The sequence below is a fragment of the Leuciscus leuciscus genome (genome assembly GCF_965113295.1).
Source record: "Leuciscus leuciscus genome assembly, chromosome: 9".
In the NCBI taxonomy this organism is placed as follows: domain Eukaryota; kingdom Metazoa; phylum Chordata; class Actinopteri; order Cypriniformes; family Leuciscidae; genus Leuciscus; species Leuciscus leuciscus.
This window is the reverse complement of record NC_138733.1, coordinates 10833109-10852636: the sequence shown is the minus strand read 5'-3', so window position 1 is coordinate 10852636 and position 19528 is coordinate 10833109. Positions and strand designations below refer to the sequence as shown.

At 39.7% G+C, this 19528-nt stretch overlaps 2 protein-coding genes across 3 annotated transcripts in view; both read left to right on the top strand.

Annotated features, from left to right (window-relative positions):
* The first annotated feature begins 502 nt into the window (after nucleotides 1–502).
* On the top strand, nucleotides 503–7173 carry cldn8.1 (claudin 8.1). The gene is made up of 2 exons (XM_082179341.1): nucleotides 503–1938; nucleotides 5797–7173. The coding sequence occupies exons 1-2, from the start codon at nucleotides 1079–1081 to the stop codon at nucleotides 6860–6862; spliced, it is 1926 nt and encodes a 641-aa protein (XP_082035467.1). The 5' UTR covers nucleotides 503–1078; the 3' UTR covers nucleotides 6863–7173.
* Nucleotides 7174–8866: 1693 nt separating this feature from the next.
* grik1b (glutamate receptor, ionotropic, kainate 1b) overlaps nucleotides 8867–19528 on the top strand; it is a 48752-nt gene continuing 38090 nt past the window's right edge. Inside the window, exons 1-2 of one of the 2 annotated variants that reach the window (XM_082179969.1) lie at nucleotides 8867–12465; nucleotides 12555–12646. In XM_082179969.1, the coding sequence (XP_082036095.1) occupies nucleotides 12431–12465; nucleotides 12555–12646 (127 nt within the window). In that variant the 5' untranslated portion in view covers nucleotides 8867–12430. Of the gene's footprint in view, nucleotides 12647–19528 lie in introns of both variants that reach the window. The other variant, XM_082179968.1, reaches the window with a different exon arrangement.

Here is a 19528-nt window from a genome sequence, read left to right as displayed (position 1 = left end):
AAATCTCATAGTAACATGATAAAACCACATTTAGAACACCTTAGCAGCTACTTAGTTGCTTGTGTTTGGTGGTTGCCTCAGAAAACCAAAGCAATTGCACTGTAAGATTTAAAATAAAAAAAACTCTCAGAAAATCTTTAGCTGCTGCATAGCAACACCTGATCAACCACATAGTAACATTCTAAAAAACCTCTCAGAATCTCTTTAGCAGCTGCATAGCAACACGCTGGAAACAGCATAGTTACATTCTAAAAGCCACTCAGAACCCGTTAGTAACTGCATAGCAACACCCAAGCAACCACATAGTAACATTTTACAAACCACTCAGAACCTCTTTAGCAGCTGCATAGCAACACCCTGGAAACAGCATAGTTACATTCTAAAAGCCACTCAGAACCCCTTAGTAGCTGCATAGCAACACCCAAGCAACCACATAGTAACAGGCTAGGTGTGCTAGGGTGTTGCTATGCAACTTCTAAAGTGTTCTGAGTGGTTCTTAGCATGTTGCTATGTGGTTGTTTTTAGTGATTCCCCCAGACCACCCTAGCAACCACATAGCAACATGCTAAACACCACTCAGCATCAAATGGAACTTTAAAAATAATGAAATTCCTTTTGATATCTCCAATGGTGCAAAAATTACACGCTTCACCTTTCACTAAAAGCAAAACATCAGCGTTAAACCATCAGCTGATGTTTTTGAACATTTCAGACAGCAATTTAATGAGGCACAACACCAATGGCGTTAAACATTGACAGCAGTGTTGGTTTGTATCTGGCGGTTCAGTGATCCCTGCGTTTCCTCAACAGGATTTCTGCCAGAAAACATAGCCTGCTGAGCAAACATCAACACGGCTACGTGCTCCTCCTCCCCCCTGAGCGACACAAAACCAGATACAAACACTCACGAGGGGATTCGATTTCATAGCAACCAGCCTCAGCGTTCCCTCCCTCCCTTGAGCAAGAGGGCGGAGACTGGGAACAGGTGAACACCTTAGAACTCCCATTCCAGCAGGATGCAAATCCTCACAGTTGAAACCTGCCCTTGCTGATCTGTGGCACGCAGGCTTCTGGAGTCATGGCGAACAGCGCACTGGAGATTGTGGGAATGTGCGTGACCCTAATCGGGCTTATTGGGGCGGCGGCCAGCACCGGGATGCCAATGTGGCGGGTGACAGCGTTCATTGGAGAGAACATCATCGTGATGGAGACCCGTTACGAGGGCTTGTGGATGAACTGCTACCGGCAGGCCAACATCCGGATGCAGTGTAAAGTGTACGACTCCCTGCTGGCGTTGTCACCGGACCTCCAGGCCGCACGGGGGCTCATGTGCTGCTCCGTGGCATTGACCGGTCTGGGTTTACTAATCGCCATCGTCGGGATGAGGTGCACGGCATGCATTCAAGACAACGACCGTGCCAAGCGCATGGTTCTGATCATCTCCGGTTGCATGATCCTAGTGGGCTGCTTCTGTTGCCTCATTCCCATCTCATGGACCGGACACGCCATTATACAGGATTTCTACAACCCTTTGCTCCTCGACGCCCAGCGTAGGGAACTTGGGGAGGCGTTGTATATCGGTTGGGTGTCGTCGGCTTTCCTGTTCGCCGGTGGTTGTATATTCACTTGTTGTACCGGCCCCTTGGACAAGGGCCCAGACCCAAGGTACATGTACAACAGGAACCAACCCTATGTGGCCTATCAGCCACAACCTGTGGCCTTCCATCCGCAAGCGCGGTCGGACTACAGCCATCCGTCAGGACCACCGTCATTCATTCAGACGTCGTATCAACCGTCCCGACAGCAGTCGTTCATTCAGCCGTCGTACCAACCGACCAGACAGCAGTCGTTCATACAGCCGTCGTACCAACCAACCAGACAGCAGTCGTTCATACAACCGTCCCGACACCCGTCCGCCCGCAGCGCAGTGGCTTATCTCTGAAACCCACAGGCTTGTGTATTTGCGTTTTTGTCTGTCTGTGTGTGTTAGAGAGAGATGATGGAAAGGGTGGACTTCTAAACAAAGATTCTTATTTTTTTTAAAGAATAAAATTGTAACATTTAAATGTAACAAAGTTAGTCATGCATTTCATTTTTGCCAGTTTCATTCTTGGGAATGTTTTATTAGAATTTAAATACAGTTTCTACTTTGGCTTTTTAAATATCTAAGAGCAAATGAGAAACAGAAAGGACAGACTTCAAACCAAAGGTTTCAGGTAACACTTTATTTTAAGGTGACGTAGTCACACATTACTACATGTACTTAATATAGTAATAACAATAAATGATGCATAATTACAAGTAACTAAACCAAACCCGTACCGTAACTCTAAACTTCATTAATGTTAGTCAATGCTTATTTGAGTAAGTACAATGTAACTACGTCACCTAAAAATCAAGTGTCACCTTAAAATAAAGTGTTACCCAGTTTTAACATTTAAATGGTTTTAAATGTAAAAAAAAGTTGCTTGCACATTTAAGGTTTTCCCCTGAATCATTATTTTCTGGTTTGGACAATTTGAATGTCATTTCTACAAAGGTTTTTTTTTTTTTTTTTTTTTACTTTGTAAGTAGGAGCATTTTTGACAACTGTGACTGAGATAAAGATGAAAAATTGTTTTAGTTTTTTTAAATATATATATGATTGATCATACCTCAGGACGTTGTAAAGTGTGTCACTTGAGGCATTACTTCAAAGCTGTCTAAAAGATAAACTAGGAAAAGTGTTTAATATTCAGATATTTTTGTAAATATGAAAGCACAAATCAATGATTTGAATCAATAAACACGTGAAATATCTTTAAGGATAACAGATTTGCTTTTCCTCCTCATATCTTTCCGCATTCACAGGTAATTTTAAATGGTAGTGTTCTGTTTCCTTTGTGTATTTGCTCAGTAATAGTTCTTAGAAAAAAATCTGTTCATCTCTAAGCTTCAGAGGACGTGTTTTCTCAAAAAGTCACGGGGTCTGAGTTACAGGCAGGTGCTGAATTTGGTGATTTAGTTCAGCTCAGTGCGTTCGAGATCTTTATGCCCTGCGGCTTCAGATAAACAGAAAGCCGATGTGAAACGTAAGACGGCTATTGTTTCTAGCGTCTCTGTGTATAGACACACCCAGAGCGAGTGAGTTACACAAGAGCTGCTGGTGTTAGTATAGTAGTGCTACAACAGAACCAGGAAACGGATCAGAACTATCTGGGAGAGTCCAATCCCAGAATGCATTGTGATGAGCTCATTGAAGAAACAACAACACCCATATAAAGTATTAATGTTTCATTTAATTAAATACAAAAAAATAATGATAAAACAGTTCAGTCTAATTCAAAATTAGGTAACACTTTAATTTAAATAACTGTGTAATAACTAGGTTCTAACCCTAAACCTAACCTTAACCCATGTTACCTTATATTACCCAGTATGTTCTTCTTTCAAAGTACACATAAGTGCATGTACTGTAAAATAAAGTGCAACCCAAAATTTTCTATTTTAAAATGACTATTTTACCAAATTGAAATACACACTGTATTTTGAGGGTATTGCATTATTTCCTTAGCAATATGCTAAATGCAGAACACTATTTCAGTGCTATGTGTGTGAAGACAATAGTTACTACCTATAGAGTATTATCTAAATCACTCACTTATGAGTTTAATTTTAGTTAGGATGCTTCCTTAGAAGTTTGCTCTGTAAGTAGGCAGTATATCCAGCAAGGCAGCTCACTGGGTTTGATAACAGAGCCTGTGTGGACTGTGGTGGCCTCATAGTTCAGACCACTAATGCAAAAGATGCGGGTCGTCACCAGGGAGAAGTGACCTTGATTAGACTATTACAAAAGTCATCGTGCCTATGTGGCGCTAAAGATGGTCTACAACTGGATAAAATGTAAATTTGTGGTTAATAAATGACAATAAAAATCGACAATGCAATGGGCAGCAACCAAAAATATTGTCCAAAGACCATCCACCTTATTTTCAAACTTGTATTTCTTATATTATTATGAACAGACTGAGTTGTAGCGCAATAGTTTTAGCGTTTTCTGCACTTTGTTATTCTTCCCGTTCTCTACCTAGAGCGGCTAATGAATCGGAAGTTTTGCACATTCACAGAAATATAGCTGACTTCTGCATTGGTGCCAAATAAGGAGGATAAAAACAACTCATTTCAGCTTCCAAAGCACTACTTAAAACCAGATTGGTGCAGCTGCTCCCTCTAGTGATGAAATATGAGGATCCTATAACTCTGTTGTAGTCAAGGTCATTGTTCATTTGAGTGTGTTTACATGAGAGATGCCATTGTTGACAGAATATGAACACTGGACAGTAAACACACCATCAGCATCTCTACATACCCTCATCATCCTGGACCAATCAGAAGACACCACTGCCACTTTCCCATAACAAAGAGAGTTATCATTAAGATGTATAGTAGCACACTGCCATATGGATCTATGTGGACACTGACTGTCCTATTTGATATAGGAACAACATTTACCTTTCTCACACACTTGTGTTTTGTGTTTCACACACTGAGTCTGAGACCTCTGGATTTGGACACTAAATCATTGTCCAACGGGATTATCTTTGTTCAGAACAGGGTGAGTGGATTCATTCATTTGTTGAGGATAATTTCCTGTCATTTGAGGAGACAATCATTCAGGACATGTTCTTTTGTTGAAAACAAAAACAGCTAGACACAGAACAATATCATGTTTGATAGAAGTCTCTTCTGTTCACCAAGGCTGCATTTATTTGGTCAAAACTACAGTAAAAACAGCACTATTGTGAAATACACTGCCACGGCCAAAAAAAGAAAAAGTCGCTGTTTGGATTTAAACAGGCAAATGCTTAACAGTCTATGATTGGATCATAATTGCAGTGATTATTATGTTTCTAGCATGTTATATGTTTGGCAGCAGTTCTTCTAACTCTAATTGATGGAGTGTGTAGCTTTTAATTTCTTAAACAACCATGTAGGAAGACACATCGTGACCATATTCCAGGATGACAATGTCAAGATTCATCAGACTCAAACTGTTCAGGCTACATGGATGTGCTGGAGGAGACTTTACAGAGTGCTGGACTCTTGCATTGACAGTACAAGTGCACCTCTTGATGGAAATAAAAGTAGAGATGTTATTTCCATCACAAGAAAGTGCATACATTTTTGGTCAAGATCTTGTATTGTTAATGCAAGAGTCCAGCACTCTGTAAAGTCTCCTCCAGCACAACCCAAAGACTTTCAATGAATTTAAGATCTGGACTCAGAGGAGCCGATTCATGTGTGAAACTGATTCTTCACTCTCCTCTCAAACATTCTTTCATAGTTTGATCCTGATGAATCTTGACATTGTCATCCTGGGATATGGCCATGATGTGTCTTTCTACATGGTTGTTTAAGAAATGAAAGGCTACACACTCCATCAATTAGGGTTAGAAGAACTGTAACATAACACATAACATGCTAGAAACATAATAATCACTGCAATTATGATCCAATCATAGACTCTTAAGCATTTGCCTGTTTAAATCCAAACAGTGACTTTCTTTTTTTGGCCGTGGCAGTGTATTTCACAATAGTGCTGTTTTTACTGTAGTTTTGACCAAATAAATGATAGAATGTTAAGCATTTGCCTATTTAAATCAGTGTATTAAAATATATGTTTTCTAGCTAATTTATTCCTGTGATCAAAGCTGAATTTTCAACATCATTACTCCAGTCTTCAGTGTCACATAATCCTTCATAAATCATTCTAATTTGCTATTTGTTTCTCTACTTTTAGGAAAACCAATGAAATAGACAAAAGCGTGTGAGGCGGAGGTCAATGATGGTTCGGGGTAAGTGTGAACTCCTCGCTCTGTGCCTGGGCATCATCGGCCTGATCGGGACGGTGGCCGTCACGGGCCTCCCCATGTGGAAAGTGACGGCGTTCATCGGGGAGAACATCATCGTGATGGAGACGCGCTGGGAGGGTCTGTGGATGACGTGCTTCAGACAGGCCAACACACACATGCAGTGCAAAGTGTACGACTCCCTGCTGTTCCTCCCGCCGGACCTGCAGGCGTCCCGAGGCTTGACGTGTAGCGCTCTGGTGCTGTCTGCACTCGGGCTGCTCGTGTCTCTTTTCGGCCTCCGTTGCACGTCGTGTCTCAAGGATCAACCGCGTGTCAAAAGCATGATTGTGATTTCCTCGGGGGCGATGCAGATTCTGGCGTCCGTTTGCGTTATCGTCCCGGTCTCTTGGACGGCTCACACTATTATTAGAGACTTCTACAACCCTCTACTGATCGACGCGCAGCGCAGGGAACTAGGAGAGGCGCTGTATATCGGTTGGGTAACTAGTGCTTTTCTTATGGCGTCTGGAGTTATTTTTCTCTGTCGTCGTGTTGGTCCAAAATCAGGCTCATCATTTTATTCTCAGCGACATGTTAATAAACCTGCTTTAAACCGCTTCCAGCCTTTAAACTCTATAAGACACCAGGCTTTTCCCCAGAACAACAGCCTCTCCATTCTGCAGCCTTCTGCGTTCAGCTACTCCATTACGTCTTCTAGTGGTCAACATTCACCCTACAGTGTGCAACCCGTGACCACTGGGTCTTTAGTGTACAGTCACATCATCATGCCACCTCAGGACCTGAACTATCATGACCCAAATGTGATGCAAAGCCAGTATGTGTCCAGAAACACGCTGTACTCCCCTCAGCTTTCCACACGCTTCAAAGGAAGCAACGGCAGCGACCCCTACACGTCCTTCACCTCCGGATCCGCATTTCATCCTGTGCCGCTGAACCCGCTCTTCATAGGGTACAACTACTCCAGGGTGCAGTCGAACAGCTCCGACAGTAGCTTTGGATTGCAGATCTAAGTTTTTTGATGTAGCCCTATTTCAACATTTATTTTTAAATACTAATCATTTTAAAAATTCATCATTCCAGTAGATTAATTTTCAGAATGTTCTTCTGCTGGAACGACAAAGATTTGTCAAAATTTTTAAGTCAGCATGAAACTAAGGTTGTGAACGTCTTTTCTTGCCTATTGTGACGTTTATCAGAGTGAAATGGCTTCTCAAACAAGAACAAATGTAGGGCGGGACTTGATTTTGTCTATGGAGAATTGATTGGATGGTTGGATGGTTGTGGTTTGCTATTGGTGGATCTCATTGGATAGACAGGTTGCCCCCCCCCCCCCCCCCCCCTCCCCTCCCCTCCCCTCCCCCCCTCATGCCAGTAAACATGTCATCAGAGAGGAGAAGAGATGTCACTGTTAGAGGAAGGGGAAGATATTTTTGATAAATCATAAATACTGCAATATTAGTTAAAAATTCTAAATTCCATAATTCCAGAAGTTTCATTAACTGCATATTCTTCTGGGTTTACCTCTCTTAAGTTCATGTTACATTACTTTTTTAGTTTTTCTTGATTACGTTTTGTTTTTTATTATTTTCACAAATTGCAAATTCTCAGTAATTAAAAAAAAAATACTACCCATGACAATAAGTCATGTAAAAAAATGACATGACTTTTTTTTTAAAATATTAATTTCCATGACTTTTCCAGGTCTTAAAAATCACACTTTTAAAATTCCCTCATATCCAGGTTTTTCAAGACCGTGAGAACTCACATTAAATATTAAACCACGAAAAATATTTATGCAATGCATGCAACATATAAATCACTAATATTTAGCTTTATTAAAGGGATAACCCAAACATGTGAATTCTGTCATCATTTACTCACCAGAGTTGTTCTAAACATGAGTTTCTTTGTTCAGTTGAACACAAAAGAAGGATGACCAAATAGTTGCTGGTCCCTATTGAATTTCATAATATGAAAAAATGGAAATCAATGGGGGCCAGAAACTGTCTGGTTACCAACATTCTTCCAACTATCTTCTTCTGTGTTCAACAAAAGAAAGAAACTTTTTGGGTGAACTATCATTTTCTGTAGTACTTTTAAAAATGTGAAATGGATTTGACATCACAGCTGAGAACAGAAGCTACTGAAGGGTTTGAGACTGTCATGGTGTCATTTTCCTGCAGCTCCAGAGTCTTTGTCCCATGAGATAAAATGTCAGAATGCAGGTAGTAAACAGAGGGTCCCGCACCAGATGAGCAACTGCCCTCGAATGCGAAAGCTAACGGATGGAGAACTCCATAAAACGGTCAGTGGATGCACATAAAGTTATGAACTCAAAGCTGTGATTGTTAGTTATGAATCCAGCTCTTATAAACAACCTTTGTTTCTCACTGAGGCGTGTGGACAGCAAACACTGAATCCGCATACAGCACATCAAACCGGTTTTAGCCCTGTGGGATGATATTTGCTGGCAGTTAAGAAGAGGTGTGTTATTCTCTAAATAAACAGCTGTGAGTTTGTCCTGGAGCGGAGGATATGACAACATTTGAAGAGATATTCATGCAAATATCCCATGGTTCTCTCTTTTCAGCAGACAGGGGACTAATAGACTGTAATGTATTGCCACTTATAAATGTGTACATTTTTATATGCAAGTCTCTGCTGTTTCCCTCACTTGTGACTTTATGAGAGAAAATTAAATATAGGAAATGTGTCTAGTTGTCACAGAGTCTGTCTCAGTTCAGCTATCTTGAGTGTAATGGTTTGACAATTCATTTTTTGTGTGTGTTTGTTCACCTTTCATTGCAATCCTGTAATAGGCTGTTTTTGACTTTCAAAGTGTGATAACTTGCCTCGACCTTCCATTGTCATTATGAGGATTAACCAGTAGATGGCCTTACTGAGCATTTACTGTAGTTAACCCCCCTAATATTTACAAGTGTAGCTTATTGGGGATTTCATCTATTTTTTTTTTGTAGTTTTGATAATTGTAAGATGTATTGCAAAACAGCTTACAGAGATTTCTTCCCTTTGTTGAACTATAAAGAAATGACAACAAAAAATGTATTACAATTTATAGGCGAGTGTGTTGTCAGAGTAAACACCTCTAGAGTAAATCATCCTGTAAATGCATTAACCAGCGTCATGCTTTATATGGCTCTGTTTACAGGGGCTGAACTGTAGGCTATCCTCCCTCTCTAAATGATCTGTGATCCAGATCCTGTCTCTGTAATCCCTCTAATGCCGAATAAACCCACTGTCACAAAGACCTAAAGGATACGGGTAGCAATCACCTCTTAAACCAGATCCAGAGTGGATGAATCACTTTCAAAAAGTTTTTTTTTTTTTTTCAGCTGATGAACCATAAAAACATAGACAGCCAATCAGAATCCATCCTGCTTTAAAGAGCTCAAGCATTTAAAGGTGCCATATGTATGTTATGTTTGTTTGTTTTTTTGACTGTAGTAAAGCATAAAAATGCCATAATTGCAGATAATTAGGAAACAGGATAAGTTCACATACTTGTTTCTATGGAAAACAATTCTACAGCCAGTTATTCTGCTTTGAAATGTGTGTTCTGTGTCAGAATGTTTGTTTTTGTTTAGGTCTGTGTGACTCCGCCCACTGCAAATTTAACCAATAATGTTTCGACACCCCGGGTTGCCAGTTGGTGGAAAACACTGAGATGGAAGCCAGCAAACAAACTGGGTCAGAGATCGCAGATTCTACACGACCTAAAAAACCTCTGCATCCATCAAAAAAAAGCTCTATGAACAAGGCTTATTAAAACGAGTATAATTCAACTCATCAACTTTACGGCTTGTCGCCTTCTATTGTAAATAGCGCTTGTTCCTGTTGCGTGTCCTTAATCTGGCAACCCACGTGAGCGTCGAGTCTGAGGAGGGGGAAGGAATCCAAATTCAAATATTTTAAAATTGGGTTGCAGTAGCTATTTCAACCCCTAGCTGTAAATATTATACTGCACCTTTAAAGCGACAAACTACTCTTATGTTTGTTACATAACTGCCGTAAAAAGTTCTGTATGCCTTCGAATCGCTCTCGCGGTATCATACACCGATTGGTCTGCACAGCGCTGCTTCAAGTCAAACACACCTTAAATCTGCAGAGGTCAAAATTACGAGTTCACACGTTGTAATTACAAGTTCTACAAGCATGTGAAGGCTTTTTGGTGCTCTTAACGTCATCGGACTCAGAATAAAGCACTTCTATGGTAATTACTTGTCAGTGCCAAATTGAAACGAGAGATGATGGTTATGTGGGCACTCACAGAAAATGGCCAGTTGTAATTATAAGTTCTATGAGGATGCGAAAACCCTTTTTACAAGTCGTAATCTCGTTATTACGGTAATTACTGGTGTGAACTCATCTTTAGATTGAACAGAACAGTATTGTGTATGCTACTATAGTTATCGTTATTTGTGTGATGGGACCTTTAGGCCTATTGATGTCCAAAACAGAAATAGATTATTCACGGGGGTTTTCTATTGCTTAATAAAATACATGTCCAGTTGATAAAATAAAGGACAAAATTATGAATTTTGTTTGTTGACATTTGTGGGGAAAAATGTTTATACTTACTCCTTCTCTAGATGGCACGTAGACTGCATTTTGATTAAGAATAATGTTTCCTCATTTGCAAAGGCATGCTACTAAATGGTTAAAATGTACACGTTTGCTCATTCTTCACTTCCGAATTCAGAGGCCCTGTCCCAAATGGCACCCTAAACACTCACTGTCTTCCTACGAGTCCGCACTCCCAAGACGTAATGCCACTTTGACTGTCGGGCTGCTGAGCTCGCTGATGGTCTGATGGACTTAACGGACACATGCAGCCTTTGTAAGTCCACAAGACCGAAAGTACATATGATGTGTTCCATTTGGGACAGTGTTCCATTGTGTTCCATTTGCGAGCGACTCGTTCAAAAGAATCGGTTGAGTGAAGATTTAATGACCCATGCACTACTACGGAGCCCCTGGTGGAAAAAAATATGAGACGGGAGGAAAAATAAGTCAACGATTTTGCATTCTCTCGCAAATGTTTTGCATTCCCCTGTGAAACTTGGCGTTCGTTCGCAAAATATTTGCGTTTCCCTGATAACTTGGCGTTCGCTTGCAAAATGTTTGCGTTCCCCTGAGAAACTTTGCGTTCGTTCACAAAATATTTGCGTTCCCCTGAGAAACTGTGCGTTCGTTCACAAAATATTTGCGTTCCCCTGAGAAACTTGGCGTTCGCTTGCAAAATGTTTGCGTTCCCCTGAGAAACTTGGCGTTCGCTTGCAAAATGTTTGCGTTCCCCTGAGAAACTTTGCGTTCGCTTGCAAAATGTTTGCGTTCCCCTGAGAAACAATTTTGCGTTCACTTGCAAAATGTTTGTGTTCCCCTGAGAAACTTTGCGTTCGTTCGCAAAATATTTGCGTCCCCCTGAGAAACTTTGCGTTCGCTTGCAAAATGTTTGCGTTCCCCTGAGAAACTTTGCGTTCGTTCGCAAAATATTTGCATTCCCCTGAGAAACTTGGCGTTCGCTTGCAAAATGTTTGCGTTCCCCTGAGAAACTGTGCGTTCGCTTGCAAAATGTTTGCGTTCCCCTGAGAAACTTTGCGTTCGCTTGCAAAATGTTTGAGTTCCCCTGAGAAACAACTTTGCGTTCACTTGCAAAATATTTGAGTTCCCCTGAGAAACTTTGCGTTAGCTTTTTTCGGTGGACAAACATTTTGCAAACATTTTATGAACGAACGGCAAGTTTCTCAAGGGAACGCAAACAGTTTCTCAGGGGAACGCAAATATTTTGCCCACGAACGCAAAGTTTCTCAGGGAACGCAAAACATTTGCGAAAGAACGCAAAAGCGATGCCACATAATTTTTCCTCCCATCTTATTTTTTTCTTCTTCACCATGTCCCTGTAGGGGCTCCGTACACTACCGAAATTGCACTGCCATATTTTTATTTAGCAGAAATAGTAAGAGTAGTATGCTATTCCGAAATCAACCACTGATCAATCCGATCGAATCTTTTTTTTAACTGAGCTTGTTTAAGATTTGAATCATTGGAATGACTCAAATCTCCACCACTAGCCTAGTTCACACACAAACTTCTCACAGCTGCTTATCACTTCTGACCTGGTCGTTTTAGTTTATTTATTTATTTTTATATTGCGATTGATTTAAAAAAAAAAAAAAAGTATTATTAAAAGTGGGTTAACTGCTGTTGAATAAGGTGTCTTCCCCTTTGGCGAAATCACAGACAGCGAGTGACAGATAAACGGGTATTTAATCTGCTGGCAGATGTGCGTTTCCATCAGAGCGCCGGCACAAGATTTAATCATTTCCTCGGTGTACCAAAGAGCAAAGACGTTGTCGAGGTCGACTGCTGCCAGATTTGAAGTTAATCTTCACAACGGATCCATGTTTGCGGATCAGAGAGTCGCCAGTGCCCTCAATTGAGCTCGCGCGCACGGACTGGGAGTCGCGCGGTCCCTGGCTGTCAGAAACGCCACTATGTCCTGAAAGCACCGCGGGAAGGGATGACTTATTCTGGAAAGTGATGCCCAGTTAGCACCTATGGATGTGAGGATGGGTGATTCCCACCAGTACGAGTGAGTGGAAAGATGCTGCTCGGATGGAAATCATTCCTGTATGGATACACAAAGAAGAAGGATATGTATGTTGAGTGTGTCTCCTGCAGGTGTCCCATGCTGAAGGGGACAGGTGTGAGCTTCATCCTGCTGTGTCTGATGGCAGAGGTCAGTCTCAGCGCGCAGCAGGTCTTGAGAATCGGTGAGTATCAAAGCCCTTCATTAATAACAGCTGTGTGTGGAATTAACATTTCTGGACTATGATGATTTGTTTCATTTTGGCCATTTCAGAGTCTCCAAAACTCTGGACACTTGAAGTTGCTCAAAAAATTGTCATTGCATTAGAACTTCTTTAGGTTTTAATTCGTGTGACTCGAGCTTCTATGCGATAAAAGTGGTCCCTTATTTATCCGTATGAAAGTATTTTTTTGACTCTCAAAGGTTTAGTTCACTCAAAAACGAAAATTATCCCATAATTGACTCACCCTCAAGCCATCCTAGGTTTATATGACTTTCTTCTTTCAGCCAAACACAATCAGAAATCCTGGCTCTTCCAAACTATATAATGGGAGTGAATGGTAGTTTTTGAAGCCCATAAAAGCGCATCCATCCATCATAAAAGTAATCCACACGACTCCAGGGGGTTAATAAAGACCTTCTGAAGCGAAGCGGTGCGTTTTTGTAAGAAAAATATCCATATTTATAACTTTATAAACTGTAATCTCTGGCTTCCGGTAACAGTCGTGCGAGTCTAGTTCCAGCGGTAGAGTGACCTCTGACCCGACGCAACTTAACTTTTGGTCATCACGTATGAATGCATATGATTTTTCTTATTAGAATTTTTTTTTTAACAATCCTGAGGTGATAAATGTCAATAACGGAAATTGCAAAAGAGGTAGAATGTCGTTGACACAATTTTTTTTTTTTTTTTTTTTTGGGACAGTAAAACTAAATCCGTCTATTTGGAATCTAATGCAGCAGAATCAGAATATGTTAAGTCTTATGATTACACACTCATTTATTTATTTATTTTAATAATTTTCTAGAAGCACAATTTGAACTATATAGATGACAGAATATTAATTTGTGTACCTCTTTTGTGCATGTATGAGGTGATGCTTCCAGCTGCAGTATTTTCATTGGACTTTCCAGTTCATTCCATCTAATCCTATTGTTTTATGAGAGAGAGAGAGAGAGAGAGAGAGAGAGAGAGAGAGAGAGAGAGAGCGGGATCTGGACAGATATGCTAAAATGCAGGTTAATCTAACAGCTTCTTATGATCTGTTGTTGTTTTTATTGATTTAATTAATGCAGTCCAGTGTATGAATGTTGTAAGTTTGGTAATGTATAATTAATGTAAAGCTCAACTCTGGCCCTCGAGGTCCACTTTCCTGAGTTTAGCTCCAACCCTAATGAAATCAAGACCTGTGTTCGAAACCGCCTCCTATACTCTCATTCACTGTTCCCTATACATTAGTTCACTATTAAAGTCCACTTGAGGGAGTGAATGAAAACGAGTGAGTGGATTCAGACACTGACGGCTGCTGCTTTTGTATAGTTTGTGCTTGCAGTTTAATAATCATTTGAAATTAAGCAAACTGGCAGCTCCAGTAGTAATGAAAAGATTTATCTTGAACTCTGTCATGGAAACTGGCATGCACAAACCTTAATTAAACAATTTAATAATCAATTAAAAAGCAATGTATGATAACGCTATAGCACATTGGACCAGCAGTTTGGAAAATAAATGGAAGATTCGGTTCAATCGGCATCCAATTCGGCACGACCCTTACAGTGCATTATGGGTATTCTCTAGTTGTTAAGTGTACATCGTTTGTTGGACTGAATGAATGCACTAGATAACGTCCACTATGGTTACGGGAACCACTACTAATGGATGTCCCCTCAAATAATTCCCTATTAAAGGGTAAAGGTGTGATTTCGGACATGGCCAAGGTCTTCAGGATCACTAGAGAGCTCAGAGAGGCGAGTTTCATCTGGTTTGGGGCAAAACTCAGCAGGACGGTTGACCTCAGAGTTGTAAAGATTGTGTGATGTTGTTCACAACATAGTGTGGTTGTTAAATAACAATTGAGATTTATGGATTGGTATACCAGAGGTGGCTGATTATGTTTCTTTGAAGCCTTTAATAATGTTCTTTGTGCGTTTAATCCGCTGTTATAATTTCTCCTGGTCTGAGGTCGAATCTAATCTTTCTTCTCTGCAAAACTTTAATCTGCTCCATATGGTTAGCGTTTCAATTAGTCCTCTCAGCTTTTGGGTCAGATACCCAGTCGCTGGGTAATACTGAGAAATCGTCCCTGTTAAGCATGTTAAACACGCCGGGCTAATCTGCTTTCTGCTCAGAGACCCTCGGACTGACCCTGCCAAAGCTCTGCGAGGATGTTTCAATGAGGAATATATTACTAACAGTTTGATTATGAGATGCTGACTACATTTATTTACATTCACATTTACACTTATGCATTTAGCAAATGCTTTCCTCCAAAGTGACTTTACAAAAGAGGATGTGAAAAGTTGGATTTTATTACTTAGAGTGTTTAACATTTTATTTACACAGACTAGAAACAGTTTTAGATACTAGAAAAGTATAAGGATTTATGTCCAGGTCACGTGTCACACCAACTAGATTCTCATTAATGTAAAACAGTAGGATAATTGCTGCAGAACAGCATTAATAATAATTCTTTATTTTATATATATATATATATATATAATATTGTAATCATTTTCTATTCTATAAAATTTTATTCATAATTATAAAAATTATTTATAATTATTTATGTATTTATATTAAAATATTTGAATAGAAAATGATTACAATATTAAATATATATATATATATATATATATATATATATATATATATATATATTTAATATTGTAATCATTTTCTATTCAAATATTTTAATATAAATACATAAATAATTATAAAAAAATATATAATTATGAATACAATTTTATAATTTTACAATAAAATAAATAAATATATATATTTTATATTGTCATGAAAATAAATAAGTCTCTATTTCCATTATGCAAAATAGGTACTTATTTCTTTTAGTTTATTTTTATGTGAAATATGACCATGTTTTTGTCAAAACATTTTGTGATATTCAGTGCATTTTGGAAAGCATCCCTGTGATGTTTATGATCAGATTAATTAGATGCTGTTATTTCATTCAAAGCTTGTTTAACTGCATTAGATTAGATTTTAATTTCTCTGTTTATTCTGTATTTTTAATCAGAACAAGCTTAAAGCATCTTATTGGCCAGTTCTAGAGATCAGGTACCCAGAACAGAGACATCTCAGTCTCACACACATCAAACACACACACACACACACACACACACACACACACACACACACACACACACACACACACACACACACACACACACACACACACACACACACACACACACACACACACACACACACACACACACACACACACACACACACACACACACACACTGTGATGCAGTCATGTGGGATAGTGGGATGTTGAATGAATGAAGGGAACAACTGCATCTTTGTCCTTCGCTGCTTTAGCTGTTGGCTCACATCACAGTGAAGTCCGTCTCTGAGACTCAACACTCACGTCCACAACTCTCACAGCAACACACTGGCACAGTCTCAGGGTTATATGACACAGATTTCAGGAAGATCAAGATGGCTTTCACCAAAAATCACAATTTTGCTTCTAGGCCATTCGATTCAAAAGTTAAAGCCTACACTACTGGTCAAACGGTTGGAATAATTAAGATGTTTTTTATTTTAATGTTTGAAAATAAGTCTCTTATGCTCACCAAGGTTGATCGAACTTTTGACCAGTAGTGTGTGTGAGGTTTTGAACTATAGGTGGCGCTAGTGGGTTTGAAGGACTGATATTGCCATCAGGAATGTTCAGATGCAGACCTTGCGTTTAGAAGCGGCCTTTGCAATTCGCAGGCCAGTTTTAAAGAAACATTCAGAGAAACACTGTTATCTCATATTTCAATCTTATAATTTATTTATAAAAGCACTCTATCTCTTTAACAACAACTGTTGTTACATTCACAACTGAAAACAAAAACAGCTTTACATTTGCGTCCTTCAGTCCCTCAGCTAAAATGAAATGATTCTAAACCCGCCAGTAGGTGGCGGCAAATCACTGCCTTAACGAGTTAATCATTGAACCATTCAGTCAAACGATTCTTTCAAAACGGATGATTCATTCAGGGACAAAGTGACTGAGTGAGTCGCGAGTCACTCATTAGACCGATTCGTTCAAAAACACGGATTCATTCAGTAACGAAACTGAAACTGTGTTGCTCAGAGACGCGCAATGGCTTTACTTTTTGGAACTATTTTCGATGGCAAAATAGAGGAAAAACGGACAATATTATCTCTAAAATGTAAGTCTCCTAATAGCCTATTAACTTATTGTTTATTGAATTGTTGTTTTAAATTTCCAAAGGTGCTGATATTCGGGAACACAGCACTTTCGCTTGTGTGATATTGCTTATAAGTATTAAAAACAAGAACTTATACGGAGACTTAGTCTTTCACCATATCTTGTTTTTTTTAAAGCATTTTTATTAATATTGGTGGCATTTTAGCCCCATTGCCCTGTCAATTTATTTGAAGATGCATTGTATTATGCAGCTTTAAGTAGAATTTGTGCATTTGTTTCATATGTTAATGGGCAGGGCCGGCGCTCCGCACACGCACATCACGCACTGCGCGTAGGGCACCAAGTACTTGGGGGGGCACCAACAAATCTGGGTCGTGAAAAATCATCACAATAGGCTACTAGTATAAATAACAAATAAAATATGTCTAAAGCGTGTTAATATACAAAAGCAATACAAAAGTAATATAGGCCTAGACCAAATTAGTCGAGAAAAAGGTGAATCTCCTGTGCCAGTCTCCCTCTGGTGCCCCCCTTCCCCACCTCCCAGTGGTCTGTTCGATTATGCCTCAATCAATGTCAAATAATTTGGCAGACACCGACCTCAGACATGGCTTCGAAAAGGCACCAAGAGTCGGGGGCGCGAAAAAGAAAAAAGAAGAGACAGCGGGATGATGCTCGCGCGTCGCTTGCCGGTAAGACAATGTTTTAAATAAAAATGTTAGTTTTGTAGCCCTTGCGTGTATGCATGTCGGGGCGTCGCTAGTAGTGCAAAAGATCCGGGGCTTTATGTTGAGTCTTTTATTTTAACGGGGGTCCAGGGGGTTTCTCCCCCGGGAAATTTTGAAACTTGGGCTGTTAAAGATGCAGTTAGTTTGTTTGAGAAGGAAAGGAAGGCCAATCGTTGGGGTCCTCATCGTCATATTTGAATGACAAATAAAGCAAATTTTCCCCCTAGGTAGGCTATTACGTTACAGATGTGTGCATAGGCTATTAGTGCAAAACGTTCCCTATTGTAATTTCTTCGCTTCAATACAATGTCTATCTGCCTCTTGGTAAGGTGAACTTTAGAACTTAACTCATCAAAACGTACCTGCGTTCATCAGTGGGGCAGGAACGTTTAAGTGGCCTGGCTGTCATCAGCATCAATGGGGACGTGGCTCAGAAACTGTCATATGATGACCTGATAGCTGATTTTGCAGCTAGGAAATGTAGGCGTGTGCCTCTGTAGGGCCTCTGACAACTGATGGTAGTGAAAATGTTTAATATAGTTCTATAGAATAGCAGAATGGTCTCTTTATAGAGATGTAGTCCCTCTGTTGAGTAAATTCTACTGTGCAGTTATGTATGGTTATTTGCAGTTTAAAATGTGCACTTTAAAATTCATGCTTATACTGTTATTTGCACTTTCAACTTTTTTTGCACTTTTAACTTTCTGTGTTTACATTGTTCAGTTCCAAATCTGTGTTTTTAGTAATTGTGGTGGTATTTGGTATTTATAATTTTAACCTTTATATTATTTATTTCTTTTCATGTTTGGTGGCATTGTTAATGTAAAATTATTTATTTGCAGCAGTTATTTTGGAAGTAAAGAGAACCTAACTAAGAAATTCTGAATGATTGTTATTTCTTTGGTGGGTGGTTGGGGGGGCACCGCCAAGCATTTGTGCTTAGGGCACCCAAATGGCTAGCGCCGGCCCTGTTAATGGGGTTTCAGTCCATAAGTGAAATACATCTTTATAGTCTCAAAGACACACCAAGGTTGTCCGTGTGACACGCAAACATTACAAACTCCGAGCCTGAAATCAATTAATTCCGATTTATTCCACTTCAGGGCGAATAGTGCAATTTGTCAAAGTCACGCTTTTGATTGATGCCTTCATTTGATTAGCATCTCATTACCCCAAACCCCTGCGATGATGTCAGAGCTGAAGACATATCTGCCAATGAGACATAGAAGCCGGTTAAAATCTGAATGAACTTCATGCATCATGATGAAGGGTCATCAAGTGTTTCTGAAACTGTGCCCAGTTTGTTCCCAGATTCTAAGATGCATGTTTGTTTAATTGGTCTGTGATTGGAGGATTATGTAACAGGTCAACAGGTCAGCCAATCATATCATTTCTCTCTGCTTGAAGGTCCAACCCATTGTGTATTGCTGTATATTTCTGAAGGTTAGAAATGTTTTGAACTGTGTTTTGAATGATAACAACTATATTCAGGTTCAGATGCATCCGCTCTCTGAATCTGAGAACAGCAAAATTCAATAGAAACCACCGTAATCCGGACATCATTTCTACCAAAGCAGCTCAGCATAGTGGAACGCTTCTCTAATGAAAAGCTATCCTCATTTGTGCTGCTACATCTCCTCTGGAAGTCACATGAAGGTGAGGATGTTAGAGGATTCTGGCATGTTCAGTGTTTCTTGCTTGACTGCTCAGCTTTTCATTTTCGTCACTGCTGTAATTCGCTTCCATAATGCTCTGCTGCTTTTCAGGTGATAAATGCCCTATACGCAAATTTCAGAATAGGGTTTTGAATACTATTCTTAAGATGGCCTCCATCTTGTATTTGTAAATAAGTAAGTACTGCACATGAACAGGAGAGTGTGAGAAGGAAAAGTCTTGTTTTATTGGAAGTAAAAATGAAAAATTAACTGGAAGTGA